Source organism: Balearica regulorum, chromosome 2 (genome assembly GCF_011004875.1).
Source record: "Balearica regulorum gibbericeps isolate bBalReg1 chromosome 2, bBalReg1.pri, whole genome shotgun sequence".
In the NCBI taxonomy this organism is placed as follows: Eukaryota; Metazoa; Chordata; class Aves; order Gruiformes; family Gruidae; genus Balearica; species Balearica regulorum.
This window is the reverse complement of record NC_046185.1, coordinates 120,783,146-120,803,597: the sequence shown is the minus strand read 5'-3', so window position 1 is coordinate 120,803,597 and position 20,452 is coordinate 120,783,146. Positions and strand designations below refer to the sequence as shown.

Here is a 20,452-nt window from a genome sequence, read left to right as displayed (position 1 = left end):
CAGCAAGGGGTAGCAGACAAACTGCTACACTTTGCCTCATGCTGCACCTGAGAGCAGGTGGGGGAAGGACTGAGTAACCAGTGAAAGAAAAGAGAACAGGAACTGGGGAAGATGAGGGGTGTGGGGTTGGACTGAAGCTGAGCTTTGGAAAGGGAGAAGAAAGGCATTTCCCTAAGTGTTTACTTGTTTGTAATCTAATCAATAATTAAGTTTATCCTAGCTTGCAATAAACTGAATTGGGCGAAACTGCTTTGCCTACAGTAAAAGGATGAAGAGGGCAAATGAAGCACTTTAGACCTGTTTGTTAGAAAATAGATTTTATTTAGTGTTACAAAAACCCCAGACAAATTCTGGCATTCCCATGGCATTCTGTGAACTTTTAAAAGCAAGCTGCTGATTACTAAGTGTAATAATTACAAGTAAAGAGTGAGAGAGTATGTATCACTTCAAGCTACAATCAAGTTTTTGTATTCAGTGCAATAATGTTAAAGGTAAAATTAGGTGAACAAAATCTTTCCTAAATCTTCCCTCCACGTGAGATGGCTTTGTGCTGACATCAGAGTTTTGCAGTTAGCTGCTTTGACTGATCAAGCAGTTCCCACCTTGCAATTGTTGAGAGATGAACTTCATCCGGCCCATCTGCCAGGCGCAAGGTCCGGATATAAGCAAACCTGTGCGGGAAGAGCTGAATTAGGGGTAGGTCTCTGATCCTGCCCTAGCAGCGAGCCAGGCTGACAAGCAGTTCCTGGTGCTATTTTTGCTATAGCCATCCTTTTAACAATAGTCTCTCTGAAAAGAGCTGCTGTCACACAAGGGGTACAGCAGCAAGGTGGTTGCGGCAAGATTGGGATGTGTGGGCTGGAAATTCTGAAGGCTGGCTTCTCCCCAAAGCCGTAAGGGAAAAGACAGAGCTTTAGAAACAAATCCTCTATGCTGCTGCTAAGAACTATTGTAGGTCCATCACCTGTTTTTTTGGTTTTGTGTTTTTTTTTTAATGGGTGAAGGCATGCAGTTCCATTGGAATTGACGTACAAAAACATTTGTTTAAAGTTGTATAGCATAAAGGCATATGGACCATTAGTTCAGGCTACCTGAGGTGAAACAGCATGTACTGGCTTTATAAAAGTATCTTAAAAGGAATGCTTAGAATCCACAGCTCAGTCTCCCTTTACTCACATAGAAGCCAAAGGAAAATCCTGGGAAACCCCAGCTCCGCCACACACTTGGATTGCACAGTCAATCACTTTGAGCACAGCTCGAGGGACAACCACTTTGGTCATGGCTACCTGTAGATAGAAGAGGACTCACATTATCAGTAACAGTTTCATAAGCAAGTGAAGATGTTTATCTAACAGTTCTACTGAAGGTTGGTATCTCACAGTATATCCCTTCCTCTTTGGATTGGGTAAGAGCTCTGCTGTTCCTGTTCCCTGGGTAAGGTAAAACCATTTCCATCACTCAAAACAATCTCGTTGTGTTGAGATAAAAGTGATCAATACTTAAAGTATTTAAAAATTAGAAGTTCAACAGACTGATCTCAATTTTTTTTTTTAACCAAGAATGCTTTCCAATCTCATGACAATGAAAAGTACATCTTAAGGCTGTCTACTTTCCACATGAAGTTATGCTCCACCATCAGAAGGATAACAGCGATATGGTTTAGCTTCTTTTTCAACCAGCTGCACACGTGTTGCATCCCCAAGTCCTAGCCTGAGGCTGCCAAAACCCCCCCCCCAACTTTTACCTCTTTTCTTGCTTTTGTGTTGCCCAACATGTCAATCTTGCTGGCTGTTTTTAGCGTAAGCAGTCGAGCCTGTTCAATGCTAAGGCGGCATTCAGCAATCCAGTGGGCTACAACTTCCTGCAGAGAGAGAGAAGCCACCAAGCAGAAAGTCAGTTAATGCCTCCTAGCGCAGCTGGGTAACCTGCCCTACGGAAGACGCCCCCTATTCCTCCGCATGTGCATGTCCAGTCCAAGCTAGTTTGATGCATGTAATCTAACATGAGGAAAAAAAAAAAGAAAGAAAACACTTGACTGACAGAATACTAAAGTTAGAGCAGCTCTTTTCCTGGCAGAAAAGAGGAAAAGGGGGAAAACTCCAGATTTTGGGACACTCTCCTTTTCTGGTCAGGCCTGCTGGCCCTTTTCCTGAAGCCCTTCAAAGTCTGCTCTTTACTCACTACTTTCCTTCATCCACTACCAGGACTCAGAACCATCCCTGTGTAACTTGCCCCAGTATACAAAAACTGGAGGGTGAAAGGGGAGAGGAATCGGTTCTGCTTTGCTTAAACTACCAGCGGTGTGTCACACACCTCAGCCAACAGCTGCAGGGTGGTGCCTCCTGCATCTGTCTGTTCACATTGATGATAAATGAGCAGCTCCCTTGAGCCAAAGTTACAGTCTTGCCAGCCCTTCCCTGCTCCTCTCAGCTAATTCCTCTCTGCAGGCAACATACCACAGCAGAAAAAAAAAACTGTTCATGTGGTGCTTGTCAGTGCAAAGGCTGTTTGGAGCCTGAGCCAGCCTCAGGCAAGGGGCTCCTGCTGCCCCGTAGCCTCGGCAGCACGGGAGGCACGAGCAAGCATGCAGCGCTCACCTCAGTGCAAAGTCTGGGGGCTTATCTTAGCTCATGCCAGCAGAGGTGGTCTGAACCTAGGTGGAGGTATTCCGACACGTTCTTCTCCCAACAGCCAGGCTGTCACCCAAGGCCAACAGTGTCACCTCTTCCCTTGCTGTCCCAGAGATATGAAGAACCTATGCTGGCTAGGCAACTGGCCCTCAGGTCTTGTGTGGCTTCGTCAAATTTCGGTTTTACTTTAACGAGCTTCTGAGAAATAGTGCTCTCCTCATCCAACTCTTAATTCTAGGTTACGGTTGTGAATGGAAGTTTGGCAGTGACATGACTGGAAAATGGATCTGTACAAACAATTTTCTATAATCTGTGCCAGACACTAATTCAGTTTCCTCTTTCCATTGCCTTTACTTGTTTTTTCCAATAAAGTCATCCTATCTGTAGGATAAGACTGAGGAACACTTGAAATGTAATAGGCCAACTACTAAATGCTGATGATTCCTATAAAAAGCAGACACTCGTCTTTCTATTATTTTAGCCAGCTCTCTCTCACGCAGCAGTATTTCAATTCCAGAGCAAGCTAAGACCAAAAATCCCAGAAACTACAGAAACATAAGCTGTATGCCTGAAAAAACACCTGTCCGATCCAATCAGTAAAAGCAGAGTAAAAAACATGGTGACAAAATCGGTATTCAAATCCAGCAAAGGAGATCCAATTCACTGCAAGGAAAAAAAATTAAAAAATCCTGTAGGTTATAGTGAAAAGCGGAAGCCTCGCAATGTGATTTTTCCCCTTGGAATTCAAGGTTAGGGCACATCTATTGCAGTGTCCGTTATCAGAGTCACAAGGTTCTGCATGGGCAGAAGAAAGGGTGATGTCTGGAGCATGTGAATGGAGACAAAGAAGGAACATGCTTACGTGGTGATACAGCTTCTTCCCAAAAGTCTCTCTCTGTGCTGCACGCTGGCACATTATCTGCAAAGCGGTTTCAGCAGCACCAAGGGACCTCATGCAGTGATGAATACGGCCTGGCCCGAGCCGACCTTGAGCTATCTCAAACCCCCTGCCCTCACCTGGTTGGAAAGAAAAACAGACACATGCAGACTCCTTGATTCCCTCTTGAAATGACCCGTGGCTCTGAGCAGAAGTGGCCTCATAGCACCAGAGCTAGAAGCAAGCTTCTGAAAAGTCTGTTGCTTGTTTACTCCAGCTAGATCTATGCTGACACACTGTTAATAATACTTACAGCACAAAGCATGCTCTAAGATGGTTTCTGAGAGGGTTTGATTTACCTGATTTAAATGTTGTTAATCTTACACTGAAAAATACATCTATGGGATTTGGTATGAGAATCTGGGGGAAGACTTTGAGGTTTCCAGGTCCTAGGGCTACTCAAGACAGAAAGCCCTTTCAGCAAAATAAAAATAGCAGAGAGGAAATAGAAGAAATCAGGATTTATAGTGAGAGAAGTAGAGCAAAGTTCTCCCTGCAGGAGGTCACAGTGCCACTGACAGTTTCAGCTTTGCTCTACTTCAGGGAAGTGCTTTTCACATGACAGCTAAAGCTGCCCTGCTTGCTTCAATCACCTTTCTGCTCTAAACAAGTTACATTCAAGCAGCAGGTAGACTGTTAAAGAAGGGTGGGCTTCCTCTTCCATGTGTTTGAGCCCCTGGCTCAACTGACCATAGCTGTTTACAGTAACTTCTGGTGATTCATAAAGTAAATCAGCGTTTCATAAAGCTTGGTTCATTGCTGTATGTACTAAAAAGGAATTAATACTGAAACTCACCCAGTATTATATTGGAGACAGGTACTCGCACATCATTAAAGTGTATCTCAAAATGTCCTCCATGGATCTCATCTACAGGGATAGAAAAAACACAGCAGTGTAAAACAAAGAGGGATAAACATACAGGCCTTCTACTCCTAACCCTTTTTCTATATGTACATTTTTCATATACAATATTTATTAGCATTACTGCAGCTTCTGAGACTGCTAACAAATTAATATGCGTATAGCTGACGAATATTATCACCTACCCAGGTAGCCAAACACTGAGAGGGGTCTTATCAGCTTCAGCCCTGGAGTGTCCATGGGAACAATAATCATACTGTGCTGCTCATACCTAATCAAGACAAAATGCACAAGTAATGGTTAACTTTAAGCCTCCCTTCTGTCCCCTCCCTCCACTTTTTTTTTATTCTCTATCCTCAATTTAGCACTCCCATAAAGCCAGTGTTGAGAATTACCTATACCAAGTGCATGCAGTGTGGCAGGCATGCTTCCACACTCCTTGAACCACCATTCAACAACGCACCACGACCAAAAAACTACTACTTCTGTCACTCTGTGCAAGTACTTCTATATCACCCAGTCCATTTCCTTCCCCCCCACCCCACCCCTCCCTGCATTTCTTTTTTGTTCTCAAAACATGTTTATCAATCATCATCATCATCTTGGCTTGCCTATAGTTTAGGAAAAGAATCACCATGTTTAAATTCCTTTAGAATATTTAAGGTCAATCAGTAGTCGCACAGAACCAGAGGTGACATCCAGGTCCCTGAATTCCGTCTCCAGTTCTAGCAAGCGCAGTATCGCACAAAGCCCTCCATGAACTTCTGTTCAGCTTTGAAGAGCTGAACAGATGCCACTGTCTGTACAGCCACCGGACAAACCATCCTGTATGCTGCAAACAAGTTACTGTTTACTTCTCAGTGGAACCTAGCCAAATCTAAAAACTACAGATAATCAGTGGAATTTGGGCTAAAATCCAACTTAGATATAAACGTTCCAATTCTTTTCTATTACAAGCTGTAGGATTTTAATGGGATCAGTCACGAAGCATTTTATTCATCACTTGTTTTTGTAAAAGCCAGTTTTAGTTTGGTAATAAGAGTTGAACAACATATTTTAAACAAGAAGAGGGAAGTATTATATTTACAGATATAGGAACGGAATGAGTAGGTCTGATTAAAGATGTGCAATGCTCTCTGCTCACACAACTTCACATAGCAAACATCCCATGTTTCAAACTGAACTTTCTATACCTACAGATAACTTTGTGAAAAACTTTGTAGATCATTTCAAGTCTCTGACGTGCCACTTGTACTCATTCTGTTCAGGGAAGCTCTGAAAAGTTTTGGGTTTATTATCATTTAAGCAAGCAATTCTTGCTCTCATTAATTGTTTTATATACTTATGAAATAAATTGTAAGCCAGAGATAGTTGTTGGTTGAACAACTGATGCAGACTAAAATTAATGTGACCAAGACAAAGTTAGTGAATCCCCCAACATTTCCTGATCCAACTCATCACACAGCTGCACAAACACTAGAGCTAGTGGAACAGAGTGGGGAAGCATGCTGATGCCAGCTTGTGACAGTGAAAAGGTTGGGAGGCTCCAGTCATCAGCAGCTGACAGCAAAACAGAAGCTTGGTCAGCAACATTTTTCTCTAAACAGACACACGCACAGGTTTCAAACTCCCCTATAATTCACAAGCACATCCAAGTGATCAAGGCAATTAATGGTATTTCACGTAACAAAATTTTTGCAAGCAGTGATTCCTCCAGGAAACATGTTTTAGGTAACTCTTTGAATCTCCTAGGAATCCTTACCTGGATGCTGAGGAGTTTCTGGTTTTGCCCATTACAATTGCAACTTTGCAATTTGGGTTCCCAGCACCTTAAAATTAAGTCACAAACACAAGAATAGTTTTCAAGATAAAAATCTCAATGTAGAATCAAATGAAATTTCATACAAATAAATCTTACTCCCTTCCTTTCGTGATACAGGAGCAAAAGAATGCAATTTACTTCTGTGTTTATATTCTGAGTAATCAAATTGAAAGAAAATACATCTTATTGCTTAACATGTGAAAGGGAGTTGACCTCTGGGGAGGGGAACAATGAAAAGCCAAACATCCAAACCCTCCAGGATCCTGCTCCATGATCTGTTCCTTTGAAAAGAGAACAAGAAGGTACTTGAAATGGAATCTAATTACTTGTCTCCTTTACAGCTAGGCAAATAAGTGTGACACAAAAGCATACCTGAAGGTGAGATGCTGCCATTTCAAAAGTACAACTATTTAAACTATAAAAACTGGAAGATCTATGTGGGAATGAAATGCTGACCACATTATAACAAAATTATGCAAATAAGGCTATCAGAGGGTTACCATAACTTTGCTACTATTTCACCATAACTCCTCTGGAATGAAGGTGGGTTTTTTTCCCCTTCTTTATCCAAATGAAATTAGTTTGCACTTCAAAGAAAGATCTGAGTGGAAATCTTTACCTGAAAATAATCTGCTAGCATTTCAAGCCATTGATAACGTTATTTGAGGCACGTCTTTGTAGCATAAAGCCAGCATTTTCATGTACAAGTCCTAAAAGAAGATTCTACCATTGAAAATGGCATCTTATTTCCAAGAGCCTTAATCGCCACTATCTTTTTCTTTAAAGGCTTCTTAGTACCAAAGCATGCTCTCATTCCTTTCAAAGTCTCACACAGACAATACAGCTAGGGAAAAGGGGACAGGATTATACCCGACGTATGTAACAATCAGTGAATATTTTTATTGCTATCTCAATGCAGACGACAAGCTTCATAAAGATTTAATTCAAGATTTGACTTGTACCGACTCAGTTTGTTTTAAGGTCAGAAACAAAGATGACTTTTTACCTTCTCTGGCAATTGTTATCTCAAGGTTTGGGAGCCTCTGGTCTAGACAATACAACCACCTGGCTTTGAGCTGAGTTACTTCCTCCTATGAACAGCCACTGTGATGGCCAGGAACTGGGAGAGAGATTTATTTTGTTCTCACAAGCATTGCCTGTTTTGAGGGCCAGACTGCTGGATGTTTACTTTCCTCTTTTGCAATATGCTATACACCCATTGTTTTCAAAGTGAGGTTATATTTCTGGCCATGAGCTGTATAATGCTAACGGGCTAAAATATCTAAGTGAAAAGCTGGGGTCAGGGGGGAAAAATCAGTTTGGTTAAAAAAAAAAAAAAAAAAAAAAAGAAGAAGAAGGTAGATGTCTAACAGTTGGCTCATTTGGGCAATTGCAACAAGTGGGTGACCAACCCCAAAATAAAACAACATATGCTTTGCAATGTACTGCCCTGCAAAAACAAATGCTATGCTCTTAAGGGGTATTTGACTCTTCTCCTATTCCACAGAAGGTAAAGAATTGCGTAAGTGGTATTTTCTAAACCACATTTATCTTGAAGTGAGGTTTACATCAACAGAGATTTTGACTTTCTGGCATCTTTTCAAAAACAGTTTTGTAAACAATCCTTAAGTCACATCCCTGCTTAAAAAAAAGGCAAATTTCACCATGTTGTATGAAAAAAAAATCAGAAGAAGCTTTCATGTTGAACTTAGTGAGGAATTCACTGACAGCTAGACAACTGGTTAGATGCTCCAAATCATGAATACGAGTTTCTGGAAGGCAAATGAATACCTCCGTTTCACACGTACTTTTCTCCCATCTGAACCCAGCAAAGGCAGGCAGATTCCTGGCCTTTCCACTCCTTAGAGTCTGAAGTCCTAAAAACCTAAAACAAATTTTATGGAACTTTGACCCATAAATGCCAGAAAGAAATTCTGGCCTAATGCAAGACTGAAAGACCCCAGTGCTCTGGAAGAAATGCAGACTGGATGGAATAAATTGCTCATTTGTAAATGGCATTTTTACATTACTTATAGAATTCAAAGTGGCTGCTGGAGGCTGGGGGGGAAGAGTCAGAGAAGCCTGTCATTTTGGCAGGAGTTAGAAGTAGGTTTGCAAGAAACTCACAGTTGAACAAATAGAAATAGTAAAGATTTCAGAAGGTCAGTTTTAAGCGTATTTCCATACTAACAAGCTTTTTAATAAGCTTTTTCAAATATACGTCTGCGCAACCTGTCCAAGCTTTTAAACCACAATGCTGCTACATCAGGAAACATCCTAAGTTTTACTAATGTATTATATTTTTTAATTCATCATGGCACTCATGTAGGCAAAGACAATGATATTTTAAAATGTGCTTAGAGGGTTTGATCACAATCCTATTAGAAGCCTAATCTTTGCTACTAGGGGGTGTAAAATGCTTAAGATTACCAATCTTCACACAATCAACTTATACAGGTTCTTTCTGGTGGAGAGTACTAAATGTGGCACAGAGCCAGTGCAGCCCTTACTTAAAGAAGCTGCCATATAACCTGGTTTCAGAAGCCAATAGCACTTAATTCTTGCAATCTAATTATCTATTTTTCAGTGTCCAGTCTTCAAATTTTTGGCTAAGGTGACTAAGGCAGCATAATCTACTACCTGAATGCCCAGAATACCTGTGACTCTTGCCATGCTGGCTGCTGCACTGGTGAGCCCAGTTACATCTCTCTGCTAAAGATCAGGGGTCTGCAGTAACATTACAGACTTGGCAGCTTCCTAGAAAGGCACTGATAAACATGTTCTGGACTCTCCTACAAGAAGAACCTGGACTGAGTAAGGTGGATGGCAGCATGACATTGATAGTTGTAATATGGGGATCTTCTAAGGGAGAAAAGGGGATCCTCCAGGAGCCTGCAGTAATTTCTATCCACTAGCACGATGTATTACAAAGTTTTATCTCATCTCCAGATAACACTGTTGGGCATCTGTTTCACGTATGGTAAAGATATAACGCAGCTGCAAGCAAATTGGCTACATCCAGTATAGACAGAGACAATGCTGGGGTTCTGCAGCTAATCAGCAGTCCTGCCACTGAATGTGGCTGCTAGTCGTTCCCAGCTAGAGCTCGCAGTCTCAGATGGTGCCAGCGAGAGCAGCTGCTGAGTTTAGGAATGTTTTTTTCCTCACCTTCATCCCACTTTTACACAGCCACAAGCGCTTCTTAGTTAAACAAGATCTATTGTCATTTTGCATTCACTCCAACATATTAAATAATATTTGTTATTTTTGAGCCTATAGGGCCATAGCAAAAGGTAGTATTACACAACAGTATTATTTCTATACTCTGACTGGAGGGATCTGTCCTCCTGCACCCTGCAAAGTTACGAGGAGCTGAGGCACTGTAATAAACAGCACAGGATTTACATGAACTGCCTTCCTACAGCCTGCCCACAGGACCCCTTAGGCACTGGTAACACAACCATCTTTTCTGCAGGCAACACACAGAGCTATTTCCCTGGGAGCTTTCTCAGTTCTAACCTGATTATTCTATCTTGCTTGGGACCATATTGAGACAAAGCCCATTCAGAACTGAGATTCACTTATTTTAAAGAGATATAGCTCAGGCCTCTAAGTAATGACACAATTTGCAAGAAGCAGATGTGCTGGAAGCAATTCAAATGTCATATCTGCCACTGCGAAGAACACCAGTGAAATACTGTGATAACTCAAGATGAAAACATTGCAGAAATATGCACAAATATTGCAGGACTCTTTCTCTAGGCTCCAACTCCTCTCCCAATCCAATTTTCTTTCTCGTTGTGAATGCAAATGAAGCTAGAAGCATGTGGAAAACATCTGCCTGTTACATTCTTAGCTGCTCATTTTGAAGAACTGAACCTTTCACATATTCCACAACAGTTGAAGCACAGACAGATGGGCAGCCGTGGCAGGTGTGTCAATTTAGTTAGTACGCCAAAAAGCAAAAACTCTGGTCATAAAAAAGTATCTCTGTTGTTTGGCATCGATATTGCATTTCCTGAAACTCATTAGACTGATACAGGATAATTCAAATAAAATAAAAGCTCTGGAAGATCATGGAAGGCTCCTGACACTCTGCACAAGGTACTCTTGCACAAGAGACCAATTTGAAGCTGTAGAGATTGTGGAAATTTAGGCAAGATCCACCCATTTTAGGAATTCTTAGCACAGGTAAGTCCATGCCTCAGTGCAGAAGTCTGCATGTAAATTACAGAACTTCTCCCACTTCCCTTTCCCATAAAAGTTTTTACTCTTTATAATGCAGACAGCGCACTGTAAGTAGAAGAAACCTCATAGAACGAATAGCATCTTTCTTTTTTTCTTCTACAGTATCTGCCTGGCTTGCAGTTTCTGTAGAAATATTATCAAACACTAACTGGATTATAAGTATGACCGGTAACATCCAAGTCCCTGAGAACTCTCCCACAGGGTGTAGGACTATCTGTTTATACTCTGGTTGACAATTTACCACTTGCTTTCACATCTTTTCCCTATCATCTTCCTGGTTTTGTTCAATATCACATACTGAAAGAGCAACCTCCCCTATCTCACAAAAAGCAAACTCATCTTTCTATTATATCCCCTAAAACCTTACTTTAAAAGGAGATATAAGAATCCCTCAAAAGCACAGTAGTGCCCTGAGAAAAGAATATAGTGACTTGCTACAGGTAACTCTGCCCCAGGCAGACATCCCCCTCTTTCTCTCCTTTTTGCCTTTTAAATGTGTGATTTGATAAAAGCTTCTGAAGATTTAAAAAAACATTTTGACTTTCAGGAGTAAAACAACCAACAAAACAGTAAAATACTAAGAGGGTCTTGACCTTCCAAAGAACACTCCCATTCTAGTTGGAACAGGGAGGAATGTAGGAAATGTACGTGTTCAACATGAGAAGAGCTTCCAGGAAAGCAGAGTTGGTTTGTTGTTTTTTTTTTTTTAAACTGGCAAGTCAAAATGAAAGTACAACTGACTTCCAGATGAGGGTGTGGTGGTTGAAGACAAAATGCAATGTGTCAGAGCAATTCAGATCATTTCACTGAAGCACATCTCAATTGCAGTACCAGCTACTTGTCTGCTGACGAAGGTTAGTTTTGTTTTAGTATTTACTGCTCTGTATATTAACTGTGATATTTACATAGAGAAGAGCTAGGATTTACTCTTAGTTAAGTTGGTTTTACAGAGAGATATCAGTCACTGAGGCACATGCTCATTTCCAGTCTTAAGATTTGATTTGTTCAGCAGAAGAACAGAATACTGCTTAATTCATTAAAGAAAAAAAATCTGTCTGTTTAAACTGGGGACATCAACTTCATTCAACATGTATTCATACAATCCCATGCCAAGTTTAAACACACAGAAACACTGGATTTGTATCTAAATGGAAGGCTGGAATAATTCTGCAAGAAAACATGCAAAGCTGTCTATGAATATATCTATTAATATATCTATTAATATACCTCCGAGAATACAATACTTGAAAAAAACAGCTGAGGTTCTGAGCTGTTTGGGTACTTGTGGGCAGTTTTGCATGTGATGAGATTCCTTTCTGTGTATAACATCTGAGAAGTCTCCAGCTGCAAGATGCAGTGTACCCACCACAATTCGATTCTCTCAGAAATTCCACACGGGCACAAGGCGGGTCGCTGTGTGGGACGGAGACTAAACTAAGCCTGTTCCACCGCTGTTCAGAGACTGACTCCCATGGGGCTGCTCTGCTTTATGTAATGGGCACAACGTTAACAGGAATGACATAGGTGTGTTAGCCAAAACATAACTGTGTTTTTAAAGGAGAAATATCAACTGTTGCATTTAAGATAACTTTGTTCCTATCAAGAAGTTGGGTCAGCCAAAATCGTACCAGGCAGCAGAGCACATTCCTTGTCACAGACAAACTGCTTTGTGATACGCAGACTTCTTGAAGTTTGCACTAAAATGTCTAATGTTTTGCTTTCGAGCAAATTTCCCAGTGATCCAATTTGATGAAGCATTCCCAGATGGGTACTGTAATAAGCGTTTTAGATCACAACCAAAGCTTTTCAGTTTAATTTTTAATTTTCTTCCAATCTTGGCTAAGTGGATTCAACTCTCCCTGCAGTAGTTTCTCTTCTACTAAAAGAAGATACATTTGCTGCTGATGTCTGAATCTCTCCTCAAAGTGCTATAAAGCTGCAAAAGATTACCCTCACTGAAAAATCCTACTAACACAGCTTGTTAGGCATAGAATAGATATCCCTTGCTGAACTAATACATAGAATTACTGTATTTTTCCATTCTGCACACTTCATTTAGGCAACAGTAAATGACAGACTACAAGACTTAAGAGTAATCATTGTTTAAAGCTTAACGATGTTTTGAAAAGTTAACAAAATAATCCAAAGTCATTAAGCATGAAGCCAAACCAAATAGTTAATTTCTAACTAACACACTTTTAAAAAATTTAGATAGCAGAGTCACTGAAAAAAAAAACACAAGCAAAAATAGAAATAATTACTTTCTATTTAATTGTTCTGCATCCCTGAATATGAGACCAATCAGTAACTTATTTTTCCTGGTAGACACAAAAAAAATAAAAAAAAAATTTAAGAGATACTGTTTATAATAAAGGTTTGGCAACCATTCATTTAAACCCTTGTCTAAAAACCAGAAATGGTATTTGGAGGTTTTTTTTCAAGCTTGAAAAAGCCAAACTTGAAAAAGCTCTGGAGCAGAGTATCAGATAAGAATCTGCTTTCAGTAACACTGGCCTCAAAATTCTGAAACACTGCAGATGATGAGAAAGGAGAATGTGTTTTTCATTCTCAGCTTTTTGCTACTTCTGATAAGAAATCTTAATCCCATTTATTTCAAGAAAACAGGGCACTGCAGCACTGTAGTTTACAACAGAATGAATTTCAGCAAATTAGTCAATGAACACAATTACAGTAAAAGAAGAAAATACTGTAGGACATGACTTAAGACACAGTCTGAAGATACGAACACTCAAACTTCAACCCTAAGCTAGCAGTGAGAATGCAGCCTTAGTGTTTACGGAGTATATCTGTCATGAGATAGTACTTGAAAAAACAGCAGAGCTTCTGAGCTGTTTGGGTACTTGTGGGCAGTTTTGTATGTGATGAGATTCCTTCCTGTCATAACATCCTGAGAAGTCTCCAGCTGTAAGATGCCGTGTACCCGCAGCAATTTGATTCTGTAGAAATTCCACATGGGCATGGCTCTCTGTGTGGGATGCAGACTAAACTAAGCTTGTCCTACTCCTGTTCAGCAACTGACTGTACTGTGCTTTATGCAATAGGCACGTATATGTCTGCCTGCAAAACAAACAAGCACATTCTCCCTATATTATACTCATATCCCAAATTTGCCAAAATTTATGATAGTAGGCACAGAATACTACTGTTGGCCTCTCAGCTTTAACCTGTTAGTATTCCTTATCCACTCTATTTTATAGCATTTACAGCCTTCAACTGGTACTCCTTTGCAGAGGCTGTAGAGAGGAAGGTGTAGTTTCAACCCTACAAAGGTACAGATAAATTTATTTTGCAATGGAATCTTGTCCAACATAACTGAGTCAGAGCAGTTTAAGCAATGATGGCTCCTCAACTGAAATGTGGAAACCAGTGAGGTACACTCCGAGCATCTTGCAATCTCAAATGCTAAGGTTAATGAAAGCATTTAAATTGAATCCATTTTACTTTGCACTGCACACACAGAGGTAGTCAGTTGCCCCATTTCATGTGAGAATTTGAGATAGTCTGTTCTGCCTCCAGCACTGTCTAGCTCTACTTTGATTATTTACGAATGTATTCTCAATATCCAACTTCTTTGAACTTGAGATGTACAAGCAAACCTGAGCAAGGCATTTAGGTTTCAACAGAAATTTTAAAACTTAAACTCAGTATTATTTCTTTGGTGTTCCCTTCCTCCCCCCCCTCCCCTTTTTTGTGTCTTATAGCTTTGCCATGGGCTGGGATATGAACAACGCAACTGATTACTCGATTGAGGATGAGGAGGGTGATCTCAACTCTGTTATAGATTACAATTCATACGAGCTTCTCTGTGAAAAAAGTGATGTGAGAAATTTCAGGAAATTATTCCTTCCTGTGTTCTATGCATTGGCTTTCACTGTTGGAGTAGCTGGAAATTCATTAGTGGTCGCAATTTATGTCTATTGCAAGAAAGCGAAGACTAAGACGGATGCGTACATCATGCACCTAGCCATTGCTGATTTGCTTTTGCTCTTTACGCTCCCTTTTTGGGCTGCAAATGCAGTGCAGGGATGGGAACTTGGAAACTCAATGTGCAAGCTCACTTCGTCTCTGTACACCATGAATTTCAGCTCTAGCATGCTGTTCCTGGCCTGTATCAGTTTGGATAGATACAGGGCCACTTCTGAAACCAGAGGCCATAGAAGAATTGGTAAACACTGCAGTGTTACCTGCATCTGTGTCTGGCTGTCTGCCATTTTCCTCAGTATCCCTGAACTGATATTTAATCAAGTCAAGAAACACAATGACAGGAATGAATGCCTTCCTGTATTTCCAATGAACATGGAAACACTCATAAAAGCAACCATTCAAATCTTGGAAATTATCCTGGAATTTCTGCTTCCTTTCCTAGTAATGCTGATCTGCTATTCAGCTACTGCCCGAGCAATCTTTAGATCTGCAAATGCTAAAAAATCTAGACCTTTTATTGTTCTGCTGGCAGTAGTGGCTACTTTCATTATTACCCAGCTACCTTACAACATTGTTAAGTTCTGGCGAGCCATAGATACCATCTACATGTTGATTACTGACTGTGATGCAAGTAAAACCATAGACGTTGCACTCCAGGTCACCAAGAGCATAGCTTTGTTTCACACCTGCCTGAACCCTCTGCTTTATGCCTTTCTGGGTGCCTCTTTTAAAATGCATATTATGAAAATTGCAAAAAATTACGGATACTGGAGAAGACGACAACAGAATGGAAGACCTGAAGAAATCTCTATGAATTATGAAGACCATACTGAAGAAACAATTAGTTTCACTATATAGACTCTCCATTACTTTCATTATCTTATATAACAAAGAGAATTATTTACTAATTCTGGGGGTATTGTTTCAGCAGCTGTTTCTCTGCAAGTCAATGTTCAGATGAATTTCTGAACCTGCAGGCTAGCCAAGACACTACAGTGCAGTTTGAAGTGGAACATGTTAATCAAAATTAAGCATCAGGCAAGAACTAAATACTGAAATTCCTAGAAACGACTAGAGATATTTACTAAAAAAACCACCCCAAAATCAATAAACAAATAAACAAAAAACCCCACCAAACCCCGCACAACAAAACGCAAACACCTAACCCTCCCCGCCAAGATTTAACTTTATAAGGGACACAGTACAAGGCACTTAAATAGCTGTGTAACGAACAATCTGTCTAAACATAAAATTAAACCAGAAAAAAACCCCATCATCAATAAAACAGCAGTACAGGAACTTTTGTACCAAAAGTTAATAATCTTGTGTTTCTCCAGCTATTTTGTAAAACTTTAGAACATTTGCCTAATAAGTCAGTTCGGTTTTTTCCCTTAGCTATCATTTCATAGATACGCATGCAGCTTGACATGAAGTACCAGTTCATGGCTAAGAATTGAGAGAGAAGGGGGGTGAGGCGGTAAAAAAGCCATTCTCTATATGTTTCCACATATGTAGCGCAACAACATCCTCCACAAAAAAAACAGTAACGCTTTCTCTGTAACTACCAAAAATGACCTTTCAGCTCTCCTTTTCTTCTCACCCTAAACTTCAACAAGCCCAGTGCCCTATGGGAGGCACATTCTAGATCTTTGTAAATGTCATGTCAAACATAAATGCCAAAGTAGTGCAGTTAAAGCATTAGCAGAAATGTAAGAAAAAGTTAAGTTAATCTTCAGATACAGGGCCTGGAATTTCTAGTCAGAATTTGTAAAATTAATCAAACACTGCAATAACTGTAATCTGCTAAAATATATCGAGATACAATAAAATCAAAGAATACAAAAAGTGCACTGGCTGTCATTTATTCATATCTTTATGTTTGGGTTTTTTTAGTAGGTATTGATGTCTCTCATCATAGGTATTTATCAACCAGCAAAGACTAGAGGCCTTGCTTGATGAATGAGAGAGGTTCTGACTCCATACGGAGCTCACAGTCGGTGGGATTTAGAGGTTTCCTATGGAGAGGTACCAAAGCTGTCCCCTGACAGTGCTGGTGAGGATTCCCGGAAAACAGCAGTTTTCTATGATCCTCTGGAAGCTTTTCAAATCTATTGACGTATTAGCTTTCAAAATGAAAAAAAGTGGTATTACAGCATACTGTCCCTGCCTTCAAACCTCCCATGGGCTCTGACAAAAAGCCTGATCTACAGCTTATGAAAGCCAACAAGAATCTCTCATTTTTAGACATTGTTCCTAGTTACATGATTACGGACTGGAAGAAAAAGCTCTAAAATGACAGGCAAGAAACAACAATAGCATAAACAAGACACAAGCCTCTTCTCTCTGTTTGGATGACAAAAACTTACAGAATTTCTGCCCAGTATTTTGAGAAATAATAGGGTATGAATGAGTGCTTGACAGATGGTCTACACATACACCATAAATCTGACATGTTTAAGCCATACTAGATTTACTGTAAATGTGCAAAGCACCCACACAGAGCATGGTAAGAAACTCCAGTTCTTCCACAAAGCAACTGACTTGCATGATTTATGATGTGTTGTCACAGAGTGGTTGCACCCAGAGTGACGTTCTGACCATGCTGTCAGGCTTGTGGAATTCCCAAACATCCAAGGTCCTAATGTTCCACTCAGAGTAAAAAGACAAAAAAAACCAGACACAACCACCCACCAAATGACCAACCAAAAAAAGCCACCCAGGCAGAAAAGGAAACTCTGACTAAGGCAGAACTGCATGTACATGTTTCTCAAAGTTCTTGAAATTGCAGCACTTTTTGTGTGTCTGTCTTTATGCAAATCTGACTGTCCTTATTATTTTTATTAGAAATAAGACAAATCAAATCATGCTTACTCTCTTATGTTTACTTTCCTTTTTATAATTCACGTAACTGATTTTATGAATATTTTGTGTGTGTGACCTCCTACAAACTTTCCCATTACTTTCTTAGGAACTGCAACGCACAGTTGAGAGACACTGACCCAGAACAAAGGTAGCAGCCAGCAGTTAAGTGACACTCTTAGGCTGAGACACAAGATACCATGCCTCCTTTTGCCACCAGTTTTGCAGTACTAGCAAAGAGAGTGAGCCCTATCTTCTGGTGAGTCTAGGTATTGCACAAGCGTGTATTAGTAGGTAGCTGCCACACTCAAAGGCACATAGACGAAATGTTCAAGTTTCACTCCAGTTAGACTCGGTTTATGTAGCTGGCTTCCAAACTCGCAGGGAGTGATGGTTTTCCAGTTGCTGTCATGAATGTTTCAGTAAAAATGTCATGGTACTATAATATCGAGGACATTTACCACTTACAGTCTAATCCATTGATTTTTCTGGGAACTACAGTATAAGAACATTACATGTAAGAGTCAGTCCTACAGCATCACAGGCTAGTTTAGCAGCTCAATTTTACTGTAACTACACAGTATACTCAAACCTCACACACAAGCTGCCAAAGACAGCTTCATAAAAACAAAGTTTAAAGGCTATGGCCATAAACGTGTAAGTTACCTGATGGAAAGAGGCAATGTTTAAAGAACAACAGTTGCATTCATTCTGTGAACAAAATTCAGAGGTTCCAAAAAGGGCCCAAACCACCAAATTGGATTTAAGTCTTGGTCTTTACTTCATAGAACAAAAGCTCAATTCACGTCTTTCTGTTGTTTTACATTCTACTGCCTTTACCCAAGAAAAGGCAATTTTCCATCTCAGAAATGGAGCACAAATATTTTTGTTTTATCAGTTCTTGGAAAGAATTTTAGACTTAACCATTCTTACTTTGGGTTTCCGTACTTACCACTGCTCCACCACTTCTTGCCATTGATCACATAACTGTTTCCATCACGCTCAATGCTGCATTGCATATTGGTGGCATCACTTGAAGCCACATCAGGTTCTGTGTTAAAGAAAAAAACCCAAAACAAACCACTAGATTAAATATACAGGTAGTACTACCACCACAAATATAGGGATCTAGATATACTATATTGGCAGTAACACTGCTTCAACTTCCAGTAGAAGAGCTGTTTTCAGAACCTTGGTCTGCTGGTGGTCGAAGGCTTTCTATTTTCTAACAACTTGTTATTCACAGCCAGTTTAAACTTACTTCTTGGGCTCAGGCTACTCTTTTATAGTCAACAGCCTTCTTCCTTCCCTTCCCTCTTTTTAAATGTACCTATAGATAACAGTCATATCTCTCCTCAGCCTTTTTTTTCCCCTACGCTCTTCTGAAATGAAAATAAAGAGATTTAAACTACTTTTGTGATGGTTTATGAAATAGGTCACACAAAGCAGTTGCCAGCAAAATGTCATCAATCACTGTTCGGAACAGGAAAGATTCTTCCTCTCTCCTTTCACCCTTAACTTTTTTTTATAGACCGTGTTCTTTAAAGCAAAAACATCTCTTTCCTCTTGGTGAACACAATGAAACAGAATTTGCAAAACAAGGGTCCAACTCTGCAAGACTGAGCCCTCTCAACTCCTGCTGACACAGAAAGATCAAGATTTTGACATCACATGTTCAAAAGCTACATTCCTACATCAACAGCCAGGCCTTCCACAGATGCTGAATGCTACAAGCTTTCAAGAGCAAAAATTAAGATAATGCTGAACTACAGACATAAAGCAAGTATATCATATGTTCAGGTTATGTCGTAAAACCTCTACCCGTGACATACTGCAAAACTCCACAATGTTAATCACAATAATCATACTTGTACCTGCATGTATGCTTCTAGAGAAGCCCAAAGGACATTACAAAAAAGGGTAAGTTCTATTGTAAATCATTTGGTACAATAAAATGTATTTTACTAGTACTAAAAATAAATTGAAAATATATGGAAAGCAAATACTAATTATTGTAACCATGAAGAATGGTAACTATCGGGGAATGGCAGCAAGACTGCTTTACTTTGCACTCACATCTCATACATGATTTCATACTCAAATACATTCACAGATACCATGAAAATTTCTATATTAATTCATTAACACATAACAACTTGTAGTTTTGTACTTTTTGCATACACCATGTGAAATTTCTGCCAGTTGCCTCTAACTTTCTTCTGGAGAAAACTTTACCTGTCATGCAGAAGCAAGAACTGATCTTCCCTTCTAGGAGAGGCTCCAGCCACTCTTTCTTTTGCTCTTCAGTCCCATACATGTGCAGGACCTCCATGTTTCCAGTGTCTGTAAGGAATGAGCAGTCATGTTTACTTCTTGAGACACGCAACTTGTAAGGTATAAGATGCCCAACTTCTCCACACTCTCAGTGCTGTAGTTATGGGATAGGGCTGCTAACCTGGTGCATGACAGTTGAAAACCTCAGGAGCAAAGACGCATTTCCCCGTCTCCTCAGCTATTAGCGCATAGTCAAGCTGGCTGAGACCACTGACATCTGGGAGAAAAAGGTTCCACAAACCTTCTGCTTTGGCCATTTCCTGTTGAAAGAATCGGAGAAAAACATTAGCAATAAATCTTAAAAATATAATTAAATTCTGGCTTGTTGCCCATTTTCTTCCTTCCTGCCTAACATACTGTTTGATCTATCTGATGTCTTTTTTCAACAGCTATTTTCAACAGGTACAGTCTTTGACTTAAAGTTCAGACATATCCCTCACAGAACTCACTCTTGCTTTTCTCCTCTCTCATTTGTATCTCTCACCTCCTTTCATACACTTCCTTCTTCCTTTCCTTACACTGTTCCTCATGCTGTTTCTTTCCATGCAGAGTAACTTCTCCAGCAGCGTACACCAAACTTTCTTATGTTCTGTATCAGTGCCTGTTTCTTTCACTGCTAGAGCACTAAAGAGTATTTATTATCCCATACCTTCAGTCTCTCAAGCAGCGGTGGTTTCTTCCATTTTTCCTCAGTATTTCCATGTCCAGCATAGTATTTTATTATTTCCTTGGAGAAACAATTAAAAAGATGCTTGTTTAAATTAAGAATGCATGTAACAATATGGTGTCCATTCCAGCACTACACCCCAAGAAAC

General features: G+C 40.0%; 2 protein-coding genes across 3 annotated transcripts in view; one reads left to right on the top strand and one right to left on the bottom strand.

The window, feature by feature from the left end:
* Positions 1-300: 300 nt before the first annotated feature.
* The window catches only part of ACAD11 (acyl-CoA dehydrogenase family member 11), a 29,828-nt gene continuing 9,676 nt past the window's right edge, over positions 301-20,452 (bottom strand). The window contains exons 10-20 of the mRNA XM_010309492.2: positions 20,287-20,364; positions 19,759-19,897; positions 19,539-19,646; positions 18,256-18,354; positions 6,192-6,258; positions 4,615-4,700; positions 4,364-4,435; positions 3,493-3,647; positions 1,745-1,861; positions 1,177-1,286; positions 301-671 (exon numbers count right to left, since the gene is read on the bottom strand). Coding sequence (XP_010307794.2) covers positions 557-671; positions 1,177-1,286; positions 1,745-1,861; positions 3,493-3,647; positions 4,364-4,435; positions 4,615-4,700; positions 6,192-6,258; positions 18,256-18,354; positions 19,539-19,646; positions 19,759-19,897; positions 20,287-20,364 — 1,146 coding nt within the window. The 3' untranslated portion in view covers positions 301-556. The remainder of the gene's footprint in view (positions 672-1,176; positions 1,287-1,744; positions 1,862-3,492; positions 3,648-4,363; positions 4,436-4,614; positions 4,701-6,191; positions 6,259-18,255; positions 18,355-19,538; positions 19,647-19,758; positions 19,898-20,286; positions 20,365-20,452) is intronic.
* Positions 11,233-16,290, top strand: ACKR4 (atypical chemokine receptor 4). 2 transcript variants are annotated; one of them, XM_075745642.1, is made up of 2 exons: positions 11,233-11,353; positions 14,222-16,290. In XM_075745642.1, exon 2 carries the CDS (start codon positions 14,229-14,231, stop codon positions 15,300-15,302), a length of 1,074 nt encoding a protein of 357 aa, XP_075601757.1. In that variant the 5' UTR covers positions 11,233-11,353; positions 14,222-14,228; the 3' UTR covers positions 15,303-16,290. The 2 variants fall into 2 exon arrangements, with proteins under 2 accessions (XP_075601757.1, XP_010307792.1); XM_010309490.2 differs by having other exon boundaries at positions 11,267-11,357; positions 14,222-15,432.